Raw genomic sequence first — 17,978 nt, 5'->3', positions numbered from 1 at the left:
AGAATTTTCATTTTCTTGATCCTACTGGTTTTATCTACCTTATTTTTTCTTGTTTCAGTGTATTTGTTCCCAGAAAATGTCCGTAAACAAGTGATACTGGAAACAAGTGGGATTATCTCATCCCACCAGCAGATTTTTTTTCCCATTTGTTAAAAACTAAACACTGAATATAAGACTAAAAGACCTGAAGGATATTTCTTGCATATATGTATGTGGTCTGATGACTGCTTTTTTGCAATAACTGTAAGCATTTACATTAACCATTTTTCTGTAATCGCCAGTGATGAGCACATAGGTGGACACATAAAATGGATTCAGCCTATATCTGAAGCGTGATATCTGGCTAATCCCAGAAATAATCTAGCTATTCCTACAGGATTTTCTTCTATCAGCGCATCTGGGAATTACAGGAGAAGAACACAATGACAAGCCACAGCGGTTATTACACGGTGGCAGCACAGTGCTCTCAGATAGACAGATAAAATCATCCGATGTGCAGCTAAATGGGGAAAGCGGAAGAGTTAAACTGTGCGTCAAATTGAACTGCCTCGCCCATGTCTAGCTTTGTGAGCACCAGGCCAAGATGAAGTGTTTTATCAACTGTCGAGCTGACGCGGTGGCCACAACACGTCCAAAGATGTCACGTCAAGACACTGCACGCTGGTTGACTGGTCACCAGTGTGAGTCGGGTTGACAGGCAGTCGAGTGGAGTCGATCTGCTGCCATGGGGAAAAAAAAACAAAACATATCTGTATCTGCGGTTCTGATGTTTTTCCATACCTGAAACAAATTGAAAGTGTCATGTATGCGGGATTTTCATTTTCCCTTGGGCTCTTAAAAGCAGTTAAAGCAGAGAGTATACATGGATGTGATTTACAGCATGTGAATGAGAAAATAATCAGTATTTTCTTCATTACTGTAAGGACGTACTTTCTGTCGATGTCTGGCTCCTGTCCAACAGCAGTGTGTGGAGTCTAATACAATGCAAAGAAATTATAACCTACTTCACAAGCCCAGTTAGCTATTAGGTTTCTGACCTTCTGGAAATGGTGGTTGAGAAAATATTGATCTTCAATTTGCTTTTAGTGCCGGGCAAGTTGGTAACTGCAATTACACATATACACGCCTTCAATTATCCAAGAGCATCCACCGCATCTACAAGCACTTACATGCAAAGATACTGTACGTGCACACACATTATGCACACACGTATACACTATTGATTTTTTACAGGATAGCTGAAAAAAAAAAAAAAAAAAAAAAAAGGACCACAAGAACTACACAAGGCATTCAGTAGAATCAACAAGGGCTTAAGACTCACCATTAAGTTGGTATTGTAATTACACCCACATAAGTGCACTTGCCATGAAGGCGGTTGCGGACAAACTGTACTTGTGATGGTAAGCAGCAAAGCAGGTGATGCTTACTCTAAGTACTAATGGATTTTTTAGGCCCAGGTCATTGTGGATCATCAGCCTCAAAGATGAGAGGTCAGCTGGTCGATGAAGGTGACTAAGGTTAGGTCAGCCCAAGGGAACTGATGCAGTGGAGACAATAAAGGGTTTCAGGACAGCGGTGTGCCAACAGAGGAGGAACGCCTCAGATGCCCTTATTAAAGTGCAGTTAAACACATGCTTTCATACACACTTGAGAATTACGGCAACATGTAAATTCTGATAATTGGGACTTGGTAAATGTTTGATGATGTCTCATTTCCATGAGTGCTGCACACTTGGCCATATGGCTCCATGCTTACTGATTCAAACATCTTGCCTGCACGGTACTCACAGGAACATCAGTTTAAACAGCTTTCTCTTGTGATTTGACTTGACTTTTTGCTATCTCACCGTAACTTGTGCTCAGCTTGCACATGTTTACCGACGATGCTCCTGATGTTACCTTGTAGTAGTTTCAGTCTACTTATTAGGTACATGGAACAGTTAATCACAGTGCATTATAAATGCTTGCATGAATGTATTATATTACAGCCCCATCACTTAATTGTCCTAGCTGCCTATGACAACTGGCAGAGGCAACACCCATGACCCATGGGTGTTGCCTTGACCCATGACATGGTGCCCCACCCATGTATTTTATGTATATTTCGAAAATAACACAAGTCCCAATCCACAGCACCATGCAAATGACAAAAGTGAGGGGGTGTTTCCATCAGGCTGGACCAAGTCTGACTGACCAAGTCTCTGCCACCCAGTTCTGGGCATCAGCGACAGCCACACTGACACACATTAACTCTGCTCCCAAGTCCAGTAAGTCCTCCAAACCCAAATGACCACACAGGCCTTTGTTCCAACCCTCTAATACGACCCACAGGAGCATGTCCTGATTGAGTACTCCATGCGACCCACAGGAGAGTCTCTAATACGACCTAAAGGACATATCCTGAGCGAGTGAACTTGCGAGCTAGCGAGCTAATTGGTTATGGTTAGGAAAACATTATTATTAAAAGTATGAAAAGGGTTGTCGTAAAGGTGAAAGTTTATTCTATTTATTTTTTGATGTACCAATATTTATGTAAATGTATTAATAACTGCGTCAAATTGAATTTACTGTATGGGGGATCTATCATGATAAATCTTATTTTAGTCACAAGTAACTCATTTATTGGACAGTTTGGTAACATCCGACCATGTTAGAATTTAGAGACTGTGGCAGCCAAAGAGGAGGCCAATTGGAGGTTTCAAATGTCACTGCTGTCATCAAAGAGCCAAACAAACCGAACCAGACGAGGAAACACTCCACAGTTTGAACAAACCGCTTCAAACATGCATGGTGTGAACATGGCCTAAAGCTCCAGGAGCTGTGCTTACATCTATCCCATTAAATAAACATGATCAGCTCGGCGCCAGCTTTCCTCTGCTCTTGAGTTAATTGAGACAATAGCTTTGCAGCAGTCTTCCCCTTTAACACCATGCATGGGGTACAGTTTTGGGTTCAGAGAAATGTTAATGGGTCGGAACATCTGTTACGCATTGTGGCGATCGTCATTAAGAGACTGTGGGTGGTGGAGACTCTGCGGTTTGTCAAGCTGGAAGGACATTACCATATGCTATCCCATTCTGATGTCGTTTTACTAGTCTCTAACCACTGGGCTACTCCCCTGCAGCATGGCATACTTGTCAAATTTGCATACTGTATATTTTCCATTGGTGCAAGCTATTTCACAGTAATTTTTTTTTCCTTCAGTCTTTTGCTGTGCTTTGAGAAATCACTCTTGTACCACCATGTGACTGGCTGCCACTATTTTCTTACCTTGAGTATGTCAGTACAGTGTCACGCCATCCCTCAGGCTGCAATCAATCAATACTTTATGCTGTGATGGATGTGTTTTTATTTTTTTTTTTCTTTAAGATGACATGCATTCATTGCCTGGCTTTATAATTTATTCACTATGCACATGCAGACAGTATTCAGCAGTCAGGTGTCAGGGTTTTCTGGTTTGTCACGGGCAACTCTCCGGAGACTCTTGCATTTATGGGCCATTGGGTTACAGAGCCATTTATCATGTGCTTTTTCACTCAGTTCAGCAGAAAATAATGGGCTGTAACTCCTAATTGCTGCATCAAGCAAGCGTGTGCCACAGTACAGATAAAAACCGGGAAGGGACAAACAGGAAAATCTAGGACACAACAATTTTTATGTTTTTTTTTTTTTTTTTTTTTTTTTTTAGTATTGTTCATTTTTCCAAATTTTTAAAACTATAGAAAATGAACAGTATTTTTTAGTTTCAAAACATACTTAATGATTTTGGCTTTATTTTTATTTTTTATTTTTTTTTCTTTTACTGTTAATACTAGGTGGCTGAATTTATTGGATCATAACAATGTGGTTGGATCATAAATTGGATCATGACATGCAGGCTATGCAGGCTACCAGCTTGCTCCACTGTTTTGTAATGATATTGATTTGTTTTTTCCTCCTTTAAAAATGTGCTGTATATATCGTGTTCTGTAAATCAACAATCACTCTGGTAGTCACAATTTGTGTGGTGCATTTTCTGATTTCCATTCCATTCCGCTCCATTTCCATTCTGTATACAATGCTGTATTCAACTCAGTTTCCATTGTTGAATATTCAATTAAGTTCATGTCTTGCATTTTTCGGGATGAGATCTCGTTTTTTGTATTCTGAGATGTTCAGACCTAGATTTCTTTCCCATGTGTTCCTGCTGTTTTTGGCCATGGACTGTGTTATTCATTTATGTTATACATTTTACATTTTAAGCAGTAAGCTCATGCTGTCCCTGGTGATTCAGAATGAGTGCAGAATTACAATGTTAAATTCTTAGCTCACCCAAATGAAAAGCAACCAGTGGTAAGTAGTGTGACAGTCAAAACAGCAGCACACAGATAGCAGGTTTAAAACATAATCCTACGTTCAATATGTTCACGTATATTACAGAGGCAGTTGGTGAAGAAATTGCCTTTTGAGTTCACTTTTGATTGCATGCTCTCTGTCTTGTCGCTGTGTAGGTGTGGCAGTGTGGAGGGAGTATGGAGGTGTTGCCATGTGCCAGAGTGGCCCACATCGAGCGCACCAAGAAGCCCTACAACAATGACATTGATTACTACGCTAAGCGCAATGCCCTGCGGGCGGCTGAGGTGTGGATGGATGAATACAAATCCCACGTCTACATGGCCTGGAACATTCCCATGAACGTAAGTTCTTCCATGTCTTAGATCTCTCCCAGCCTCGATCCCTTAGCTCCCTTTGCTTCCTCTCTCCCGTTCATACTTGTTCATTCAGACAAGCAGCCCCGGTCTCCAGAGACGCTAGTCAATAGAAATTCAGAATTCAGATTTCATCCCACTCGACCTTCACACTGGCGTGTGCAGCGGGTAAGGCAGAGCAAAGCAGCCGTGGAGTCTCACTCCAAACAGATGAGAGATGTGCGCCAAATGAATGAGAGGAGCCTTATGTTTAGTCAGAGTCTACCTTCATACACATCAGTTTAGCTTAATTGCTTCCAAGGGCCTTTTGAGATGATCTGCAAAATAATAAACAGCTACTTTTGTTAATAAAGAGTTTATTGTTGAATCTTAATTGCCTCTTCAGCCATGCAGAATGAGATGATTGTCAGTGAAGGACATAGCCTGAAAAGGCCTCTGAATGCAGCCCAACATGGAGAGTAAGACAGAGAAACAGTGCTGTCAATAACAAAACAGTCTGGAGCTGTGCAGCAGTCACTGGCTCAAGAGGGATTCAACACAATGATCATCTACACATCAACTGGAAATTCGCCACAAAAGTCATTAGATGAGAAAACAATAGGTGCAGGTGGGAAGGACCACCTGGGAAAGTGTTTGAACTGTCTTAGCATGGGGAGGGTGAGGAGGGGGGTTCGGTTGGAGTTCTGACAAAGTAGCCAATCACACAAAATCTCTACTGCAAAGTAATTACAAACACAGTGGCATGGCGCGTTATTACCCCAGTTGTCCTGTGGTGCAGAGTTATTTTGTGTACAGTACAAAGACCTAATGCTACGATTATTCCATGTACACCCCCCCAATACACACACACACACACACACACACACACACAGAATCACAGATTCGTTTTATTGTCTGAGGTGCCTGCTGAGAGCGCAATTACTTTGGTGGGGGTGGGGGCTTCATGATTCACCACAGTGGCCGGCTCAAAGTCCAAATAACATCTCCCTGAAATTGAATGCATTTGTTAGTGTTGCTTTACGGTAAAACAAAATCCAGCGGACAATGTCGACTAGAATTCATTATTAACAGATGTTGACAGGAGTGTCAGCAGCTGACTGCAGACTCCAACAGAGAGGGGAAAGTGATGAGAGACATCTGCCTGGAAACACTGGCTAGTAATGAGGCAAAGTGGTGTGTCTGGGCGTGTTTGTGTGCATGTCTGTGCCTTTGCATGAAATGTCTCTCTTTGCAAAGGCTAATTCTTTTACATGAATGTGAATATGTGTTTGAATATTTGTATATCAGTGTGCATGCAAGCATACGCTAATATGTGATTGTGCATGTGCGTGTAAGCCTGCATGCATCAGGGCCAGGTCTCTGTGCCAGGCAGTGCAGCTATTAGGCATTCCCCCAATCAGTCTGGGAAGCCACCTCCATAAAGCCGGCAGGGCCGTGAGGGCTCATAATTAAGCAGCTGATTAGAATTTGCTCAGCACAGGATCATGTCTAATGAAAGAACAATGAAGGTCCCATATGACAGGAGCATCTATCCATCTCTTAACTAAACACCTCTCACCCCCTCCCAAGCCTTCTTGCTTTTCAATTCAACCCCGAGCGCCTTCCATTTTTCTTACCAACAGCAAGTATTGTCACATGGTGCTTAAGTAAAGTGCTTACTGGCTGAAAACAGGTTTCTTGTGTCATTTGCTAACAGAACCCGGGGGTTGACTTCGGGGACGTGTCGGAGCGTGTGGCCTTGAGGAAGAGGCTGCAGTGTCGGAGTTTCCGCTGGTACCTGGAGCATGTCTACCCTGAGATGCGCATCTACAACAACACCATCACATACGGCGAGGTGAGAAACGTTCTTTACTAACAGGATTATAGGATAGACTCTGCATGTTAATTTTGTTTTTGCATCGTTGCTAATTCTATTACACAGCTATGGTTAAAGGAGAATGCATACATGGATACAGCTAATTTGATTCCACAGATGATAAAAAAGAGAAAATTAGCCAGCGAGAGCTTATTAATTCACAAGTCGCGCATTATCTTGATCTTTTGTGCCAATCTTTTGTGGGACGTTTGTGCGCAGTGCAGATTTCAGAGGCTAGTTTACATCCACTTCAGTCCATAGGAAAAGTGGATGGGTGCTGAGTGTGACGTGTAGATAAACAGTGTTCACATACCACAGTGTGTGCTCAAGCATCATCGTAGTGGCAGCACGACTCATGCCCTCTCCACTTCAAAGATCACACTTTGAAAGGAATAGAAATCAATTCACTGTAACCAACCGAATGCAAAGGTATCTTGTTGCTATAGCAACGTGGTACCGCCACACAAGATTAGATGCAATTTCCTCATAATGAGTTTTAATTAAACACTTATTAGTTTTCCATTCCGACTTGATTGTTTTGGGCTTGGTTGCACACTCTGCACAGAGGGGGAAAAAACGATTATGACAGGTTGAAGAATTGAACACACACCAGAGTCAGACACCATTTGGAAGTACGTTGAAACGCACCATTTTTCCCCATATCGATTCTAACAATGGAGAAGAGAAGAAAATCAATATGCTCTCCAAATGCATTGTCGGAATACATCAAAATTAACCTCTAGATTAATCAACGCTGCATGACTTCACTCCCCCCTGCCGCCCGTTCGGGCTCTGGCACCCAGCTAATGGATTCCTCAGAGCGGCGCCCACTTAGGTGGCACTATTTCAGATTTTTGCAGACAAGCTGGGAAACAGTTACCTTGTGTTGCTGCACAGCCGCCGCAGCAGAAGTGAGTCTCATCTGTCACTGGGCATCAGCACCGCACTCGGCCATGCTGACCAGACCAGTGAAGTGGAACCTTCCCTGACAATAGCACATGATAGATATGTCACAACCTGGAAATGAAGCCATACGCATTCAAATCACACAGACCCGAAGCCACACTACCATCTGGAGACCCAGAGGAGAGGGAGAGGGGGAACAGGGACTGGCCAGTGCATGATGGTATCCTATCATGGCCCGGCCTTAGATTATTGCCTGCAATGATTCTGATAGGAGACACTGCCGGGTGAACAAGCCACACTGAATCTGCGAGATGGGAAGCGTTGTAACATGGACAGAGGAATGAACGGCTGGTCAAATTCAAGGGAACAGAGCAGTCCTAAATAAACAAAGGCAATTGATTTGCTTTCAGCTCCAATTGTGTTGCAAAAGTAACCAAAGCAAAACCATGCAGTAGGCAGCAATGTAGGAAGTATGTTCTGAGCAGTGGGAGTAAAAGCCTCACTCTCCTCCAGCTTTAACCAAAGGAAAAGAAAAAGATCTTTAACACCATGTTAAGGCAGGGCGAGGCGTTTTTTACAGACTAACACCCTGAAGCTGTTGAGTTTAATCATGTTCTTTCTCCCATGATATCATCGGGAGGTAGCATTGACTGTCCATTATCTGATCTGATTTTTATATATTGGCCTCATAAATTAGGCTAACTCTATAATATTATATATATATATATATATATATATATATATATATATATATATATATATATGTGTGTGTGTGTGTGTGTGTGTATTTACTTACATTACAATTAAAATGTTTCCCAGGAAACAGCCTTAAGTAATGCAGCCGAGTCACTCCCTGACCTAAAGAGAAATGCACTGAATTGGTCAGAGATGGTGAAGTGGATACCATTGTACTCTACATGAACCATCTCTTTTGTGCTCTGTGGCCTTCATGCTCTCCACACTGTTATTACCCAATGTAATAATTCCAGTGTGCAGGGCTGAAGAGTAATAGAGTTATCATAAGAGGATTACAGTAATCTGAATACAATAACTGCGCTTGCTTACAGTTACTGTGGAAATCACAGTAATGAGTACAGCCCTATGAAAAAAAATGTGAGTGATACATTATTGGATTGCTCAGGCAATTTCAATGAAAAAAGTGAGAACCACTTTTTATTCTTTATGAATGGGTTATAATTAGGTTATTACTTAGGCTGTTGACACTTTATAAATCTTTAATAATAAATTATAAACACCTTGTAACAGTTTTCATGCATCAATGCAACATCAAAATAAGGTAAGCTAAGCAGCCAGCAAGATCTGAGTTTTAACAGAATAGACGCAATGCAGCAGTGACTTGATCTTGCCAAATAATGCGCCTGCATCAAACTTTTGTAAAGTGGTACTAGAAAGGCTTTTGAATGTAGGTGTGGGCACTATTTTATTTTATTTTATTTCAACTAGAATTATTATTTTAAATCATTTCTCATTTATTTATTTATTTATTTATTTATTTATTTATTTATCTATTCACTGCAATAATTCTGTTCAGAGGGTGAGGCTGGATGGTTTGACCAATTACGAGCTACATTTTTCTACAGAGTTTGTCTGTCTTTGTTCTTGCAGTAACAGACTTATCAGTTTGATTTATGCTATCAAGGCCAGCCCTTTATTTACAATAGAATAAACCACGCTTTTCATTTTTCGAGTCATAACTCAACTCTGGACGTAACATTCTTTCTAGACAGCAATACTGTGAGAACCTCAAGCCCTCAGTTAGTCATCACATCTTTTGGACATTAGTGAAATTGGAACAAGACATACACTGAGGAAACAGCAGTAGAAGTGTTCAAACAACAGCCTGCTAATAGAGCCTTTTTCACAGCAGCCATTTTGGCATGAAATAGCAGGTAAACATAGGTGCTGCTAATAACAATAATTAAGGTTCTGTCCCATTTCGGGCCATTAGGTCACTGGAAAGGCTCCGGTGCGCTTAAATCAAACAGAAGCTGTTCATTAATAGCATTAGTAACACCTGCTGTGTTTACCTGCTATTTCAGGTCCAAATGGCTGCTGTGAAAAAGGTCTATTGAGTCTTTTGAGTCCCAACTAGATTATGTTACTGTGCTGGATTACATGTCTAATTAGCCGTTTTAAGAGGTTATCAGCGATCAATAACAGAGGACTGTACATGTTGAGTGGAACCTTGTGCGGTGTGTTTCAGGTGAGGAACAGCAAGGCCAGTGGGTACTGCCTGGACCAGGGCTCTGAGGACGATGACAGAGCCATCCTCTACCCCTGCCATGGCATGTCCTCCCAGGTCAGACCTCCCCCCTTTTAGTGTGTGTGTGCATGATCACATCTGTGTTCATGAATCAGCCCTGATCTGAAGTCAGCCACTAAGTCTCTTTATTGTGTTGGTTCTTCCAAAAGAACATTAAAAGTGTTTGGTCTTTTGATTCCTTGTATTGCACTCCCGGGAAATGTTAAAATGCTCGCTTGGATGTATAAATCAACACAGCATTAAGCATTTTTCTGAAACTCGTGGACTTGTGTGCAGCAGTTACTCTCCTCTCCAAGTCCCTCAGAAGTTCAACCAGACGTTGTTGAATAAGTGAAGGTGGCGACAGTGCTAGAATTGTAATAATACTCATGTCTTCTACTCCAAACATAATCAAATAGCCCACACATTTCTTCTGCTATATATTATATTTGGGCTACTCTAGTGATACAACAGTGTAATTGCATCTATTGATTTTGAGTTACTGGAGTGGCAGTCATAGATGTATTGTTTTTCCAATTGGAAGGTGCTATGTGTAATATTTTGTATTTCAGCAAAATTAAGACTACATTTCCCACAAACAGTGTTTCTTTGTATCAAATAGGGGATGTTATTAATTGTTAACCCTCCTCGCCCTCCCTGGTTTTTCTCTTTTTGTTTTGAGGACCATGAAGAAAGCGCAAGTAACAGCCCTTGTTAACAGCGAATGCCTGTTTAGATAACTTAACATAAAGTTGAAATAATGCAGTTTACAATAGTGCAACTGGAATAAAGCTGCAAATTATTTCAGTAAAATGGTCTTATATTGTAGATGTCCTGCTAAATTGAACCAAGTGGTAATCATTGTGAAATGAAAATGCATAGCTCAGAACTAATGTTGTTTGTTGGTGTAAAAATGCTGTAGGTAGTACATTTGCCATTATTATAGATTGGTGCAAGGCAAGTTTATTTGTTTAGCACCTTTCAAACACAAGTAAATTCAAAGTGCTCTGCAGTACATAAGATTTAAGTAGACATAAAAACAAGATTTAAAAGACACAATTAAATAGAAGGGGGAAAAGAATGAAATAAATCAGATAAAACAAGAAAAAAACTATAATGCATTGTAGTTAGTTGCTCTGCATCTGAGAAATTGCTGCTGTGAGGTTAATCAAATTTGAGCAGTGTCTGAGACACTGAGCATGAAACATAGGGCCCTGTTGGCCTGGCAATGGTGCTGTGGTGAGCCAATCAGGTTTATATTATATTAAAAAAAAAATGCTGGATGCCAATGTCAAAATCCATCATTCCCCAAGGTTTCTTCCATAACAGGCCAACAGAGGCTAAGAGATCATGGATGATGGACAGGTGATGAGGAAACCTGACCTCCTCAGTGGACTAGCCAAATATCCACGACTGTTTGGAGGTACCGTGAATATTAGAGTAGTGGCCGTGTGACTGTAAAACCTTCAGAGTGCCCTTGAGCAAGGCACCTGCTCCCCTCCCAGTGGCTCTATTAGAGCTGCTCAGTGGACATCAGTAGGAGACTGGCAAGCTCCCAGGTGACAACGTGAGTAAGTATATGAATATGAAGTAGGGCGATGCTTAAAAAAGAACATGTGTGCTCAGCCTAACCTTTGGCTGAATAAATGAAGATCCAAAATAACAGATGCCAGGACTAAGGACAATGTGGGCTGGATGATGGTAGCCTGTTTGCCTCATTTTGCTTTTGCGCCATAAAACAAAAGCAAATGCAGAAGACACCAATCATGCAAATATTATTCATGACTGATTTTTCTATCCCTCCCCTACTCACGCCCCCTCTGTGGATGGTGAATGACATGTTTATTATCTGTCATATGTAGAATATAAATGAACTAGCCAGCAGCTCTCTGCTCTTTCCCTTTTCTCCATCTGTGAGAGCTCAGTGAGGTCCAGTAATGTAAAGCTGCACCGACTCTTTTAATCCTTGTCCCTTGGGGGGGGGGGGATAAACAAATGGAGATGAATTTTGTGCCTTTGTGTCATTAGATTACAATGATGGCCAACATTACTGTGAGCGGGCCGAATTCAATTTTGTGGGACGCCATGATTTTGCATTCCTTTTACCACTGCTCCTTTTACTTATGAAAAAATGTAATTGCATAGAATAAATCTTTATTGTGCTTCTGAGCAATGAGTATGTCCCTGATGGTGCTCCCAGTGGAAATCTAAATCATGGATAATGTCTCACCTTTGTCCAATAGTCTAATGGAATGTACAGCATGGTGGAGAGAAACAGCTACAAGCCCTGCATCATTGCTCTGTTCACCCACACCCACACACACACACTTACACAGACACACATTTTACTCAGAAATCTTGCCAGAACTTTCAGCTTTCCGACTGTCTCAGCGAGGCAAAAATACTTGAAATCTGTGAGATCCTGTTTGTTTTGTGTTTTTTGTTTTGTTACCTCCAACAAGTAGATGGCGGAGGTTATGTAATTCCTGTCTGTCTGTCAGCAAGATATCTCACAAAGTTCTGAACAGATTTACATGAAACTTTGATGAAAGCTTGGTCCTGAGCCAAGGAAGACTTGATTAAATTTGCACACCAATCGGCCAAAAGATACAACAAAGACAAACAGAAATGCAACTATGTGTTGCAATTCACCTCATTCCCCTCGCTGCAGAGTTTAGCTAACTGACGTCATGTGGGGAGAGAGATGCAGGACTGCCATACACTACAGTGTTAACACTCCGCTATAAAAATACTATTTCAGCGATATTTAATGAAATGACAGACAGGTCACAGTAATTTCAAAATCCTTATTAAAAGACATCAAATGTGTTTAATCATCGTGGTTTTCATGATATAAGATAAAATTTAATGCAGGCGAATGGCTGCTCTGCTGAGCGCACCATCCATCTCAGATTCGTCTAGTTGCTGCAGACGTAACACAACCAGTGCAGGTGGTTCAACTGATTTTGATACATGTGTATGTGATCCAAAGCAGCAGATGGAATGGAGATGTACCGCACTTTTGGGTGAAGGTAAATACCCAATCTGCCTCCTTGGCAGAGGTCTGCAGTCTACTGAGTGCATTTTCTAGTTTTGTTCTGTTTTCATTTGTTTCCCTCTTTGGTGCTAAGCACTTGTTGCTGTGCTGTTGTTGCACTGCACTTCCCAGAGATCACCTGTCAGTCACCCAGTGCTGCACTGAGATGTCTCTTTCCTGGAGTTTCCTGTGGATACTAATCTTTGTGTTCAGCCATGGTGGCTATTGTTACCATAGTTATCCTTCTACTTATGACAAGCTGCCATAGCTCCTCCTGGAAACGTGAAGCACGTTGCTGTCTGTGAAGCTGAGGATTTTCCCCAGGAAAGACCTTCCAGACACTGGGTACTTACAAATTTAAAAAATTTTAAGAGGGGGCTATAGACAGTTTCTCTTTTTTTTATCAGTTGCCGACAGACAGGAACATAACAGGTACTTATGTTTAGGAAAGTATTTGATATTATTGCTTTAAATGTGGATTGGACAGCCCAATCTCCTTTAAACAAAAACCACCATATAGACTTGATGAAGCTCCCATATTTCCTTGGACTTCCTGGTTTTACTGGATAGAGAGATTTTTAGGATTTCTGTTTCCGCTTTTGCCCATCCTGCAGAATATTTTTTTCCTCAAGCAAAAAGTGGAGGCTTTAACCAAGTGATCAGCAAACTATGGAGCTCTTAGAAGCAATATTCAATCACGCTATACAAATCACTGGGACCCTTAACCACTGGACTCTGATATTCTTTTAAATATCTCCTTATGTAGCGCGAGGTTAGAATATTTTCCTTGTTGTATGACAGTAGCCCATATGCATATGAAGCTACATTACACTTATACTGTGTGAGATGTTCAAAAGCAAGATGCCATTGTTTTGTAGCAACACAATTACATCAAATAGAAAATATCTAAATGTCTTATGCATCATTTTACACACATTTCCCTGTAATTTATCAGGATATATTTGGTGTCTTTGGAAACCATGGGATCACTCTTAAAATTGAATATTAAGTTCACCAATGGGACCAGTAGGATTGAAGAGTTGTGCTCTCCTGTTCAGATTCAAATGGACAACTTGAAAGATCATTGAGTGGTTTGTGGGTGTGTCTTATTAGCACCCACATGCGCACACTTTTTCGGCAACAATCAGGGACCTTCCTCCAGGCTTTCTATTCTAACAAGAGAGGACGTGTGGGAACGAGGTTACACGCACATGTTCTTACCAGCAGGAATTCCAGCTATGTGCGGTGTACGTGGGTGTGTGTGGTGCTGCTGGACACCCTTGGCACCACCTTACGCTGAGGGGCCTCTTAAGTCCCCTTGTATGGGTTTGTTTAGAGGTTAGAAGCTCTCGACTATGGAAAGGACATGTGCGAGGCCCAGAGCTCACCCAGCCGAGCCCCTCTTAAGGCGTATACCATAATCTCAGAGTGGCATAAGACTGCGTCGTCACCCCATGGTGGAGCAAGGCACTGGGAAGGTAGAGACGTGGAGATTACAGCCCCGGAGGAGATCTCCCACTTAGAAATAATATGTACAGTACAATGCACAAATGCCATGTCTTATATTTACATTATGCCAGCATTACGGTTCAATTAATGGGCTAATTAGGAGACTGGTGATTAGCTTGACCTCCAAAAAGTGGCTCCAGAACTTTTACGGTGCCAGGAAAGCAATGGAGCATCTAATGTCTCTGAAGGAGTACAGGTTAATTGGCTTGGCAGAATTATTTCCTCACGTTAATTATTTGTTATGGTCCCATTTTAAATGTATTAGCGTATAAAAGGCTTCCAGACTGAGCTGTAAACAGGTATTAGTGGGGATTATATGGGGTTTTCCTTGTGCCCAGTCATAGTTTACACCATGTGTAAATCTGCTTAGAGCAGTATAGCCCTGAAAGACCCAAGACAGCAGACAAGAAAATTTCCTGAGGAATTCTTAATCAAGCTGTCTGTAATAATGACCTTTAGGGTGCCACCTTGACAAAAATAAAACAAATTCTCCTGATTATGTGTGCAGCATTAGTACAAGCTGTGAAACATCAATTTTTGCATTTCAAGGATTGTGGCTCTTTCCTGAGGCAGGCAAGATTTTTTCAAAGTATTCGCTAAAGGCTTTTTATCACAATTCTGGTCCAATGAAATTTCCTAGATGTTGAAAGAATTAGCGGTATCAAGGCCAATATCATTAAAACAGCCCAACCAGCCACAGTCAAACACCATTAAACCCCTCATTAATGCACAAAATGGCAGTTTTTGTTCAGTTTTCTCATTTCTCTGGAGTGTTTCTTTAGGGCAGAGCATTGAATTAAAAACCACCTGTATCCTGTCTCCTCGAGAGGAGTGCCTTGCAGCACCCACACAGGCTGCGTACAAATGTCTCTGGTTTCTTGTCCATGCTCCAAAGTCCTCCACACAAAAGCATTACAGTTAGTGTTATCAGTTTGGAGAGCTTTTTATAGGCTGAAGTTGATTGCCAAAAGTACTTGAGCAAAGACTAACACGATATGGCAGCAGGTTTTAATTCTGTTATATTTGAAGAGATTCATTTACATTTTTTTGGGTTTGTAGAGGTAGCGGTGACAAGGGCCTGCATTTACGACGGGATTTGAAATTTCTAAAAGCTTATTTTCCATCTAATTTCCTATTCCCATTGTTCAGGTCCAGCCCTTTGAGAATCTTTTTGTGCATTTACCCGTAATTGAAATATTCATAACACGCCGACGTTGGGTATAAGCAGGAAAGGCATCTCGCACTGCAACAAAAGGCTATTGACAGGCATTCATTTAGCGTCAGCACACACATTGGTCACATAAGTCAGCTTTTCAACAGTATGGGTTTAGAGGCATTCTGTTACATTGATTGCCACAAGCCCGTGCATAATGTGGCTACCTAATCTGGGATTTAATGGATGACTCTGGCTGTATGTGTGTGGGATTCTGGACGTTCATGTGAGTGCATTCTCCCTCAGAGCAGGGCTGCCACTGTCCTAAAGACCCCCCTATCTTTGGCATCTCATTTTTCAGAGAGGATCACTCCCATAAATAATAAATGCTATCTCTACTGTATTCTTACATAAGAGATACATATCGTCACAGAGCCTTTCATGTGCAGGATTAAACGGTGAGGGATCAAGTTGTGGCTGGGGGAGGAATACTGTTGCATTAATAAGGCTATACACCCTGATTGCACTGAAAAGAATATTCTCTAAAATATTCTACAGAAAGTTATGTAAAAAATAAATAGCACTGCATCTCACTGCACCTTCAGTTTTCGCAATGAATTGCGGCAAGATAATACATGTAGAGTTGGTGCTCTCCATTGATACAGCTATACAGAAGACACATTTCTAAAAAAGTACAATGTTAGGTTTTTGAATCTCTCCTCACAGCTCAGACCAGCATTCTGATGTCTTGGTTGTTTCTGTGTTGCAGCTCGCCCGCTATTCTACCGAGGGCCTTCTCCAGTTAGGGCCCCTGGGGTCGACCACCTTCCTGCCGGACACAAAATGCCTCGTGGATGATGGCAGAGGGCGTACTCCCAGCCTGAAAAAATGTGATGCTGTGTCAAGGATTTCCCAGAGGCTGTGGGACTTCACACAGGTAAAAAGAAATACTGTACATGCTCACTGTGCTGCCCTGGTGACACTGATCTCAGTTTTTGTGTTGTAACCTTCACTGCCGCCGCACTTCAGACACAAGTGTGAGGAAGGCTAAAACAAGACAGGAAAGCATGTGTCTTGAGGTTTGTCTTTAGTTAATGGGCGATCACTGCTGTTGACGCCGTAACACTCATTGGGATACAAGAGTTATTCTGAGAGTGCAGACTTTATGCTGCAACCATCTGGCGTCTCTTGAAGTGATTATGCAAATCTGATGGTATTTTCACGTTTTTGTTGCAGAACGGTCCAATCATCAGCAGGGATACTGGCCGATGCCTGGAAGTTGAAATGTCCAAAGACGCCAACTTTGGCCTTCGCCTGGTGGTGCAGAGGTGCTCCGGTCAGAAGTGGATGATACGAAACTGGATTAAGCATCCCAGGCACTGAAGCCAGATAATAAACCCTGAAAGAGTTCGGGCCGTGTTTCAAGTCACAGTTGGATCGCAAACTGTGGACAGCTCAGAAAGCAGGACTGGTGGAGTCAGTGCGTGGTATTTCACACCACAGACTGCTGTGCACGCTGAACTCCCCTCAGGCCAGACAGCTTTCCAGCACTGAGTCTTAAGGAAGAATATGATGAATTCATGTGTTCCACCGAGCTGTGCATTCAGAGACCTTACGGCAAGCTGCTCTGTTTGAAATGTCCTTCATTTCTTACACCCAGCTCTATGTATAGAACAGAGTAAAAAGACACCTGAGTGCAGTCCCTGAAGGTGGTTCATGATCGCTATAGCAATGCCCTTGTTTCTACTGTAAAACAATCATTCTGTTATTTGCAGATGAAATGGAGTGCGTGTTTTTTTTTGTTTTTTTTTTCTTCTCTGAATGCATCTGAGCAAATCAAATGATGAAATTGCTATCAATTGCCACATCAACATGTAATTATTTTGACTGTGGAAAATTGGAGAAATTGCTTTGGACATTTTTTATTACCCTGGTAAGAAATGTAATAGGCGTCACAGGGACTGCACATCATTCGATCAGGATGCATTTCACCTGCAGTCACACAAACCGCTACGGTTCTTTGTTTCTTTGGACTGTATTGCTCACTGACAGGGGCAATCATGTGCCTTTTTCCTCATCTTTTTGCTTCATCTGACCAGGGAATGTCAGTCCCAAAAGCATGTACAAAATGATTTGAAAGTGATTAATATATAAAACAATGTATAATACAGTCTAATGATAGTAATATATTGTAAAAAGCAAAAAATTGGTATCTGTCCTCTGATAACGATTAGGATAATAAAATCATTTTTATGATGAGCCGCCTCACTGTGTTTCCCCTGACAGATTTTGTCTAAAATTCTGCCATCATGTCACAGACTAGACTTGTACTTGAACTTGGTTGTTAGTCAGAGGCACTTAGCTATGAGTTATATAAACTAGACCTATTTGGTGCTATTGTAAAGCCAGTTGCTAACAGCACCAGTAAGATTGCCTGCCTTTGTTGTGCCTTCACTGACAGCCACCTCAAGGCTCCTGTACGTTTCTGGCCCTGTGCATTCTGATTGCTCCAACACGCCCACCAGATAACAGGTCTTCAGCAAGCCCTGAAAGCTTTCCAATTATTA

At 41.6% G+C, this 17,978-nt stretch overlaps 1 protein-coding gene across 1 annotated transcript in view; it reads left to right on the top strand.

Moving 5' to 3' along the window:
• galnt9 (polypeptide N-acetylgalactosaminyltransferase 9) overlaps positions 1-17,676 on the top strand; it is an 85,214-nt gene extending 67,538 nt beyond the window's left edge. The window contains exons 7-11 of the mRNA XM_030060258.1: positions 4,491-4,676; positions 6,385-6,522; positions 9,674-9,769; positions 16,181-16,348; positions 16,648-17,676. Of these exons, the coding sequence (XP_029916118.1) occupies positions 4,491-4,676; positions 6,385-6,522; positions 9,674-9,769; positions 16,181-16,348; positions 16,648-16,794 (735 nt within the window). The 3' untranslated portion in view covers positions 16,795-17,676. The remainder of the gene's footprint in view (positions 1-4,490; positions 4,677-6,384; positions 6,523-9,673; positions 9,770-16,180; positions 16,349-16,647) is intronic.
• Positions 17,677-17,978: the final 302 nt, after the last annotated feature.

Source organism: Myripristis murdjan, chromosome 9, assembly GCF_902150065.1.
Source record: "Myripristis murdjan chromosome 9, fMyrMur1.1, whole genome shotgun sequence".
Lineage (NCBI taxonomy): Eukaryota > Metazoa > Chordata > Actinopteri > Holocentriformes > Holocentridae > Myripristis > Myripristis murdjan.
The sequence above is the reverse complement of the archived record's forward strand: the minus strand, read 5'-3'. Positions and strand labels throughout refer to the sequence as shown.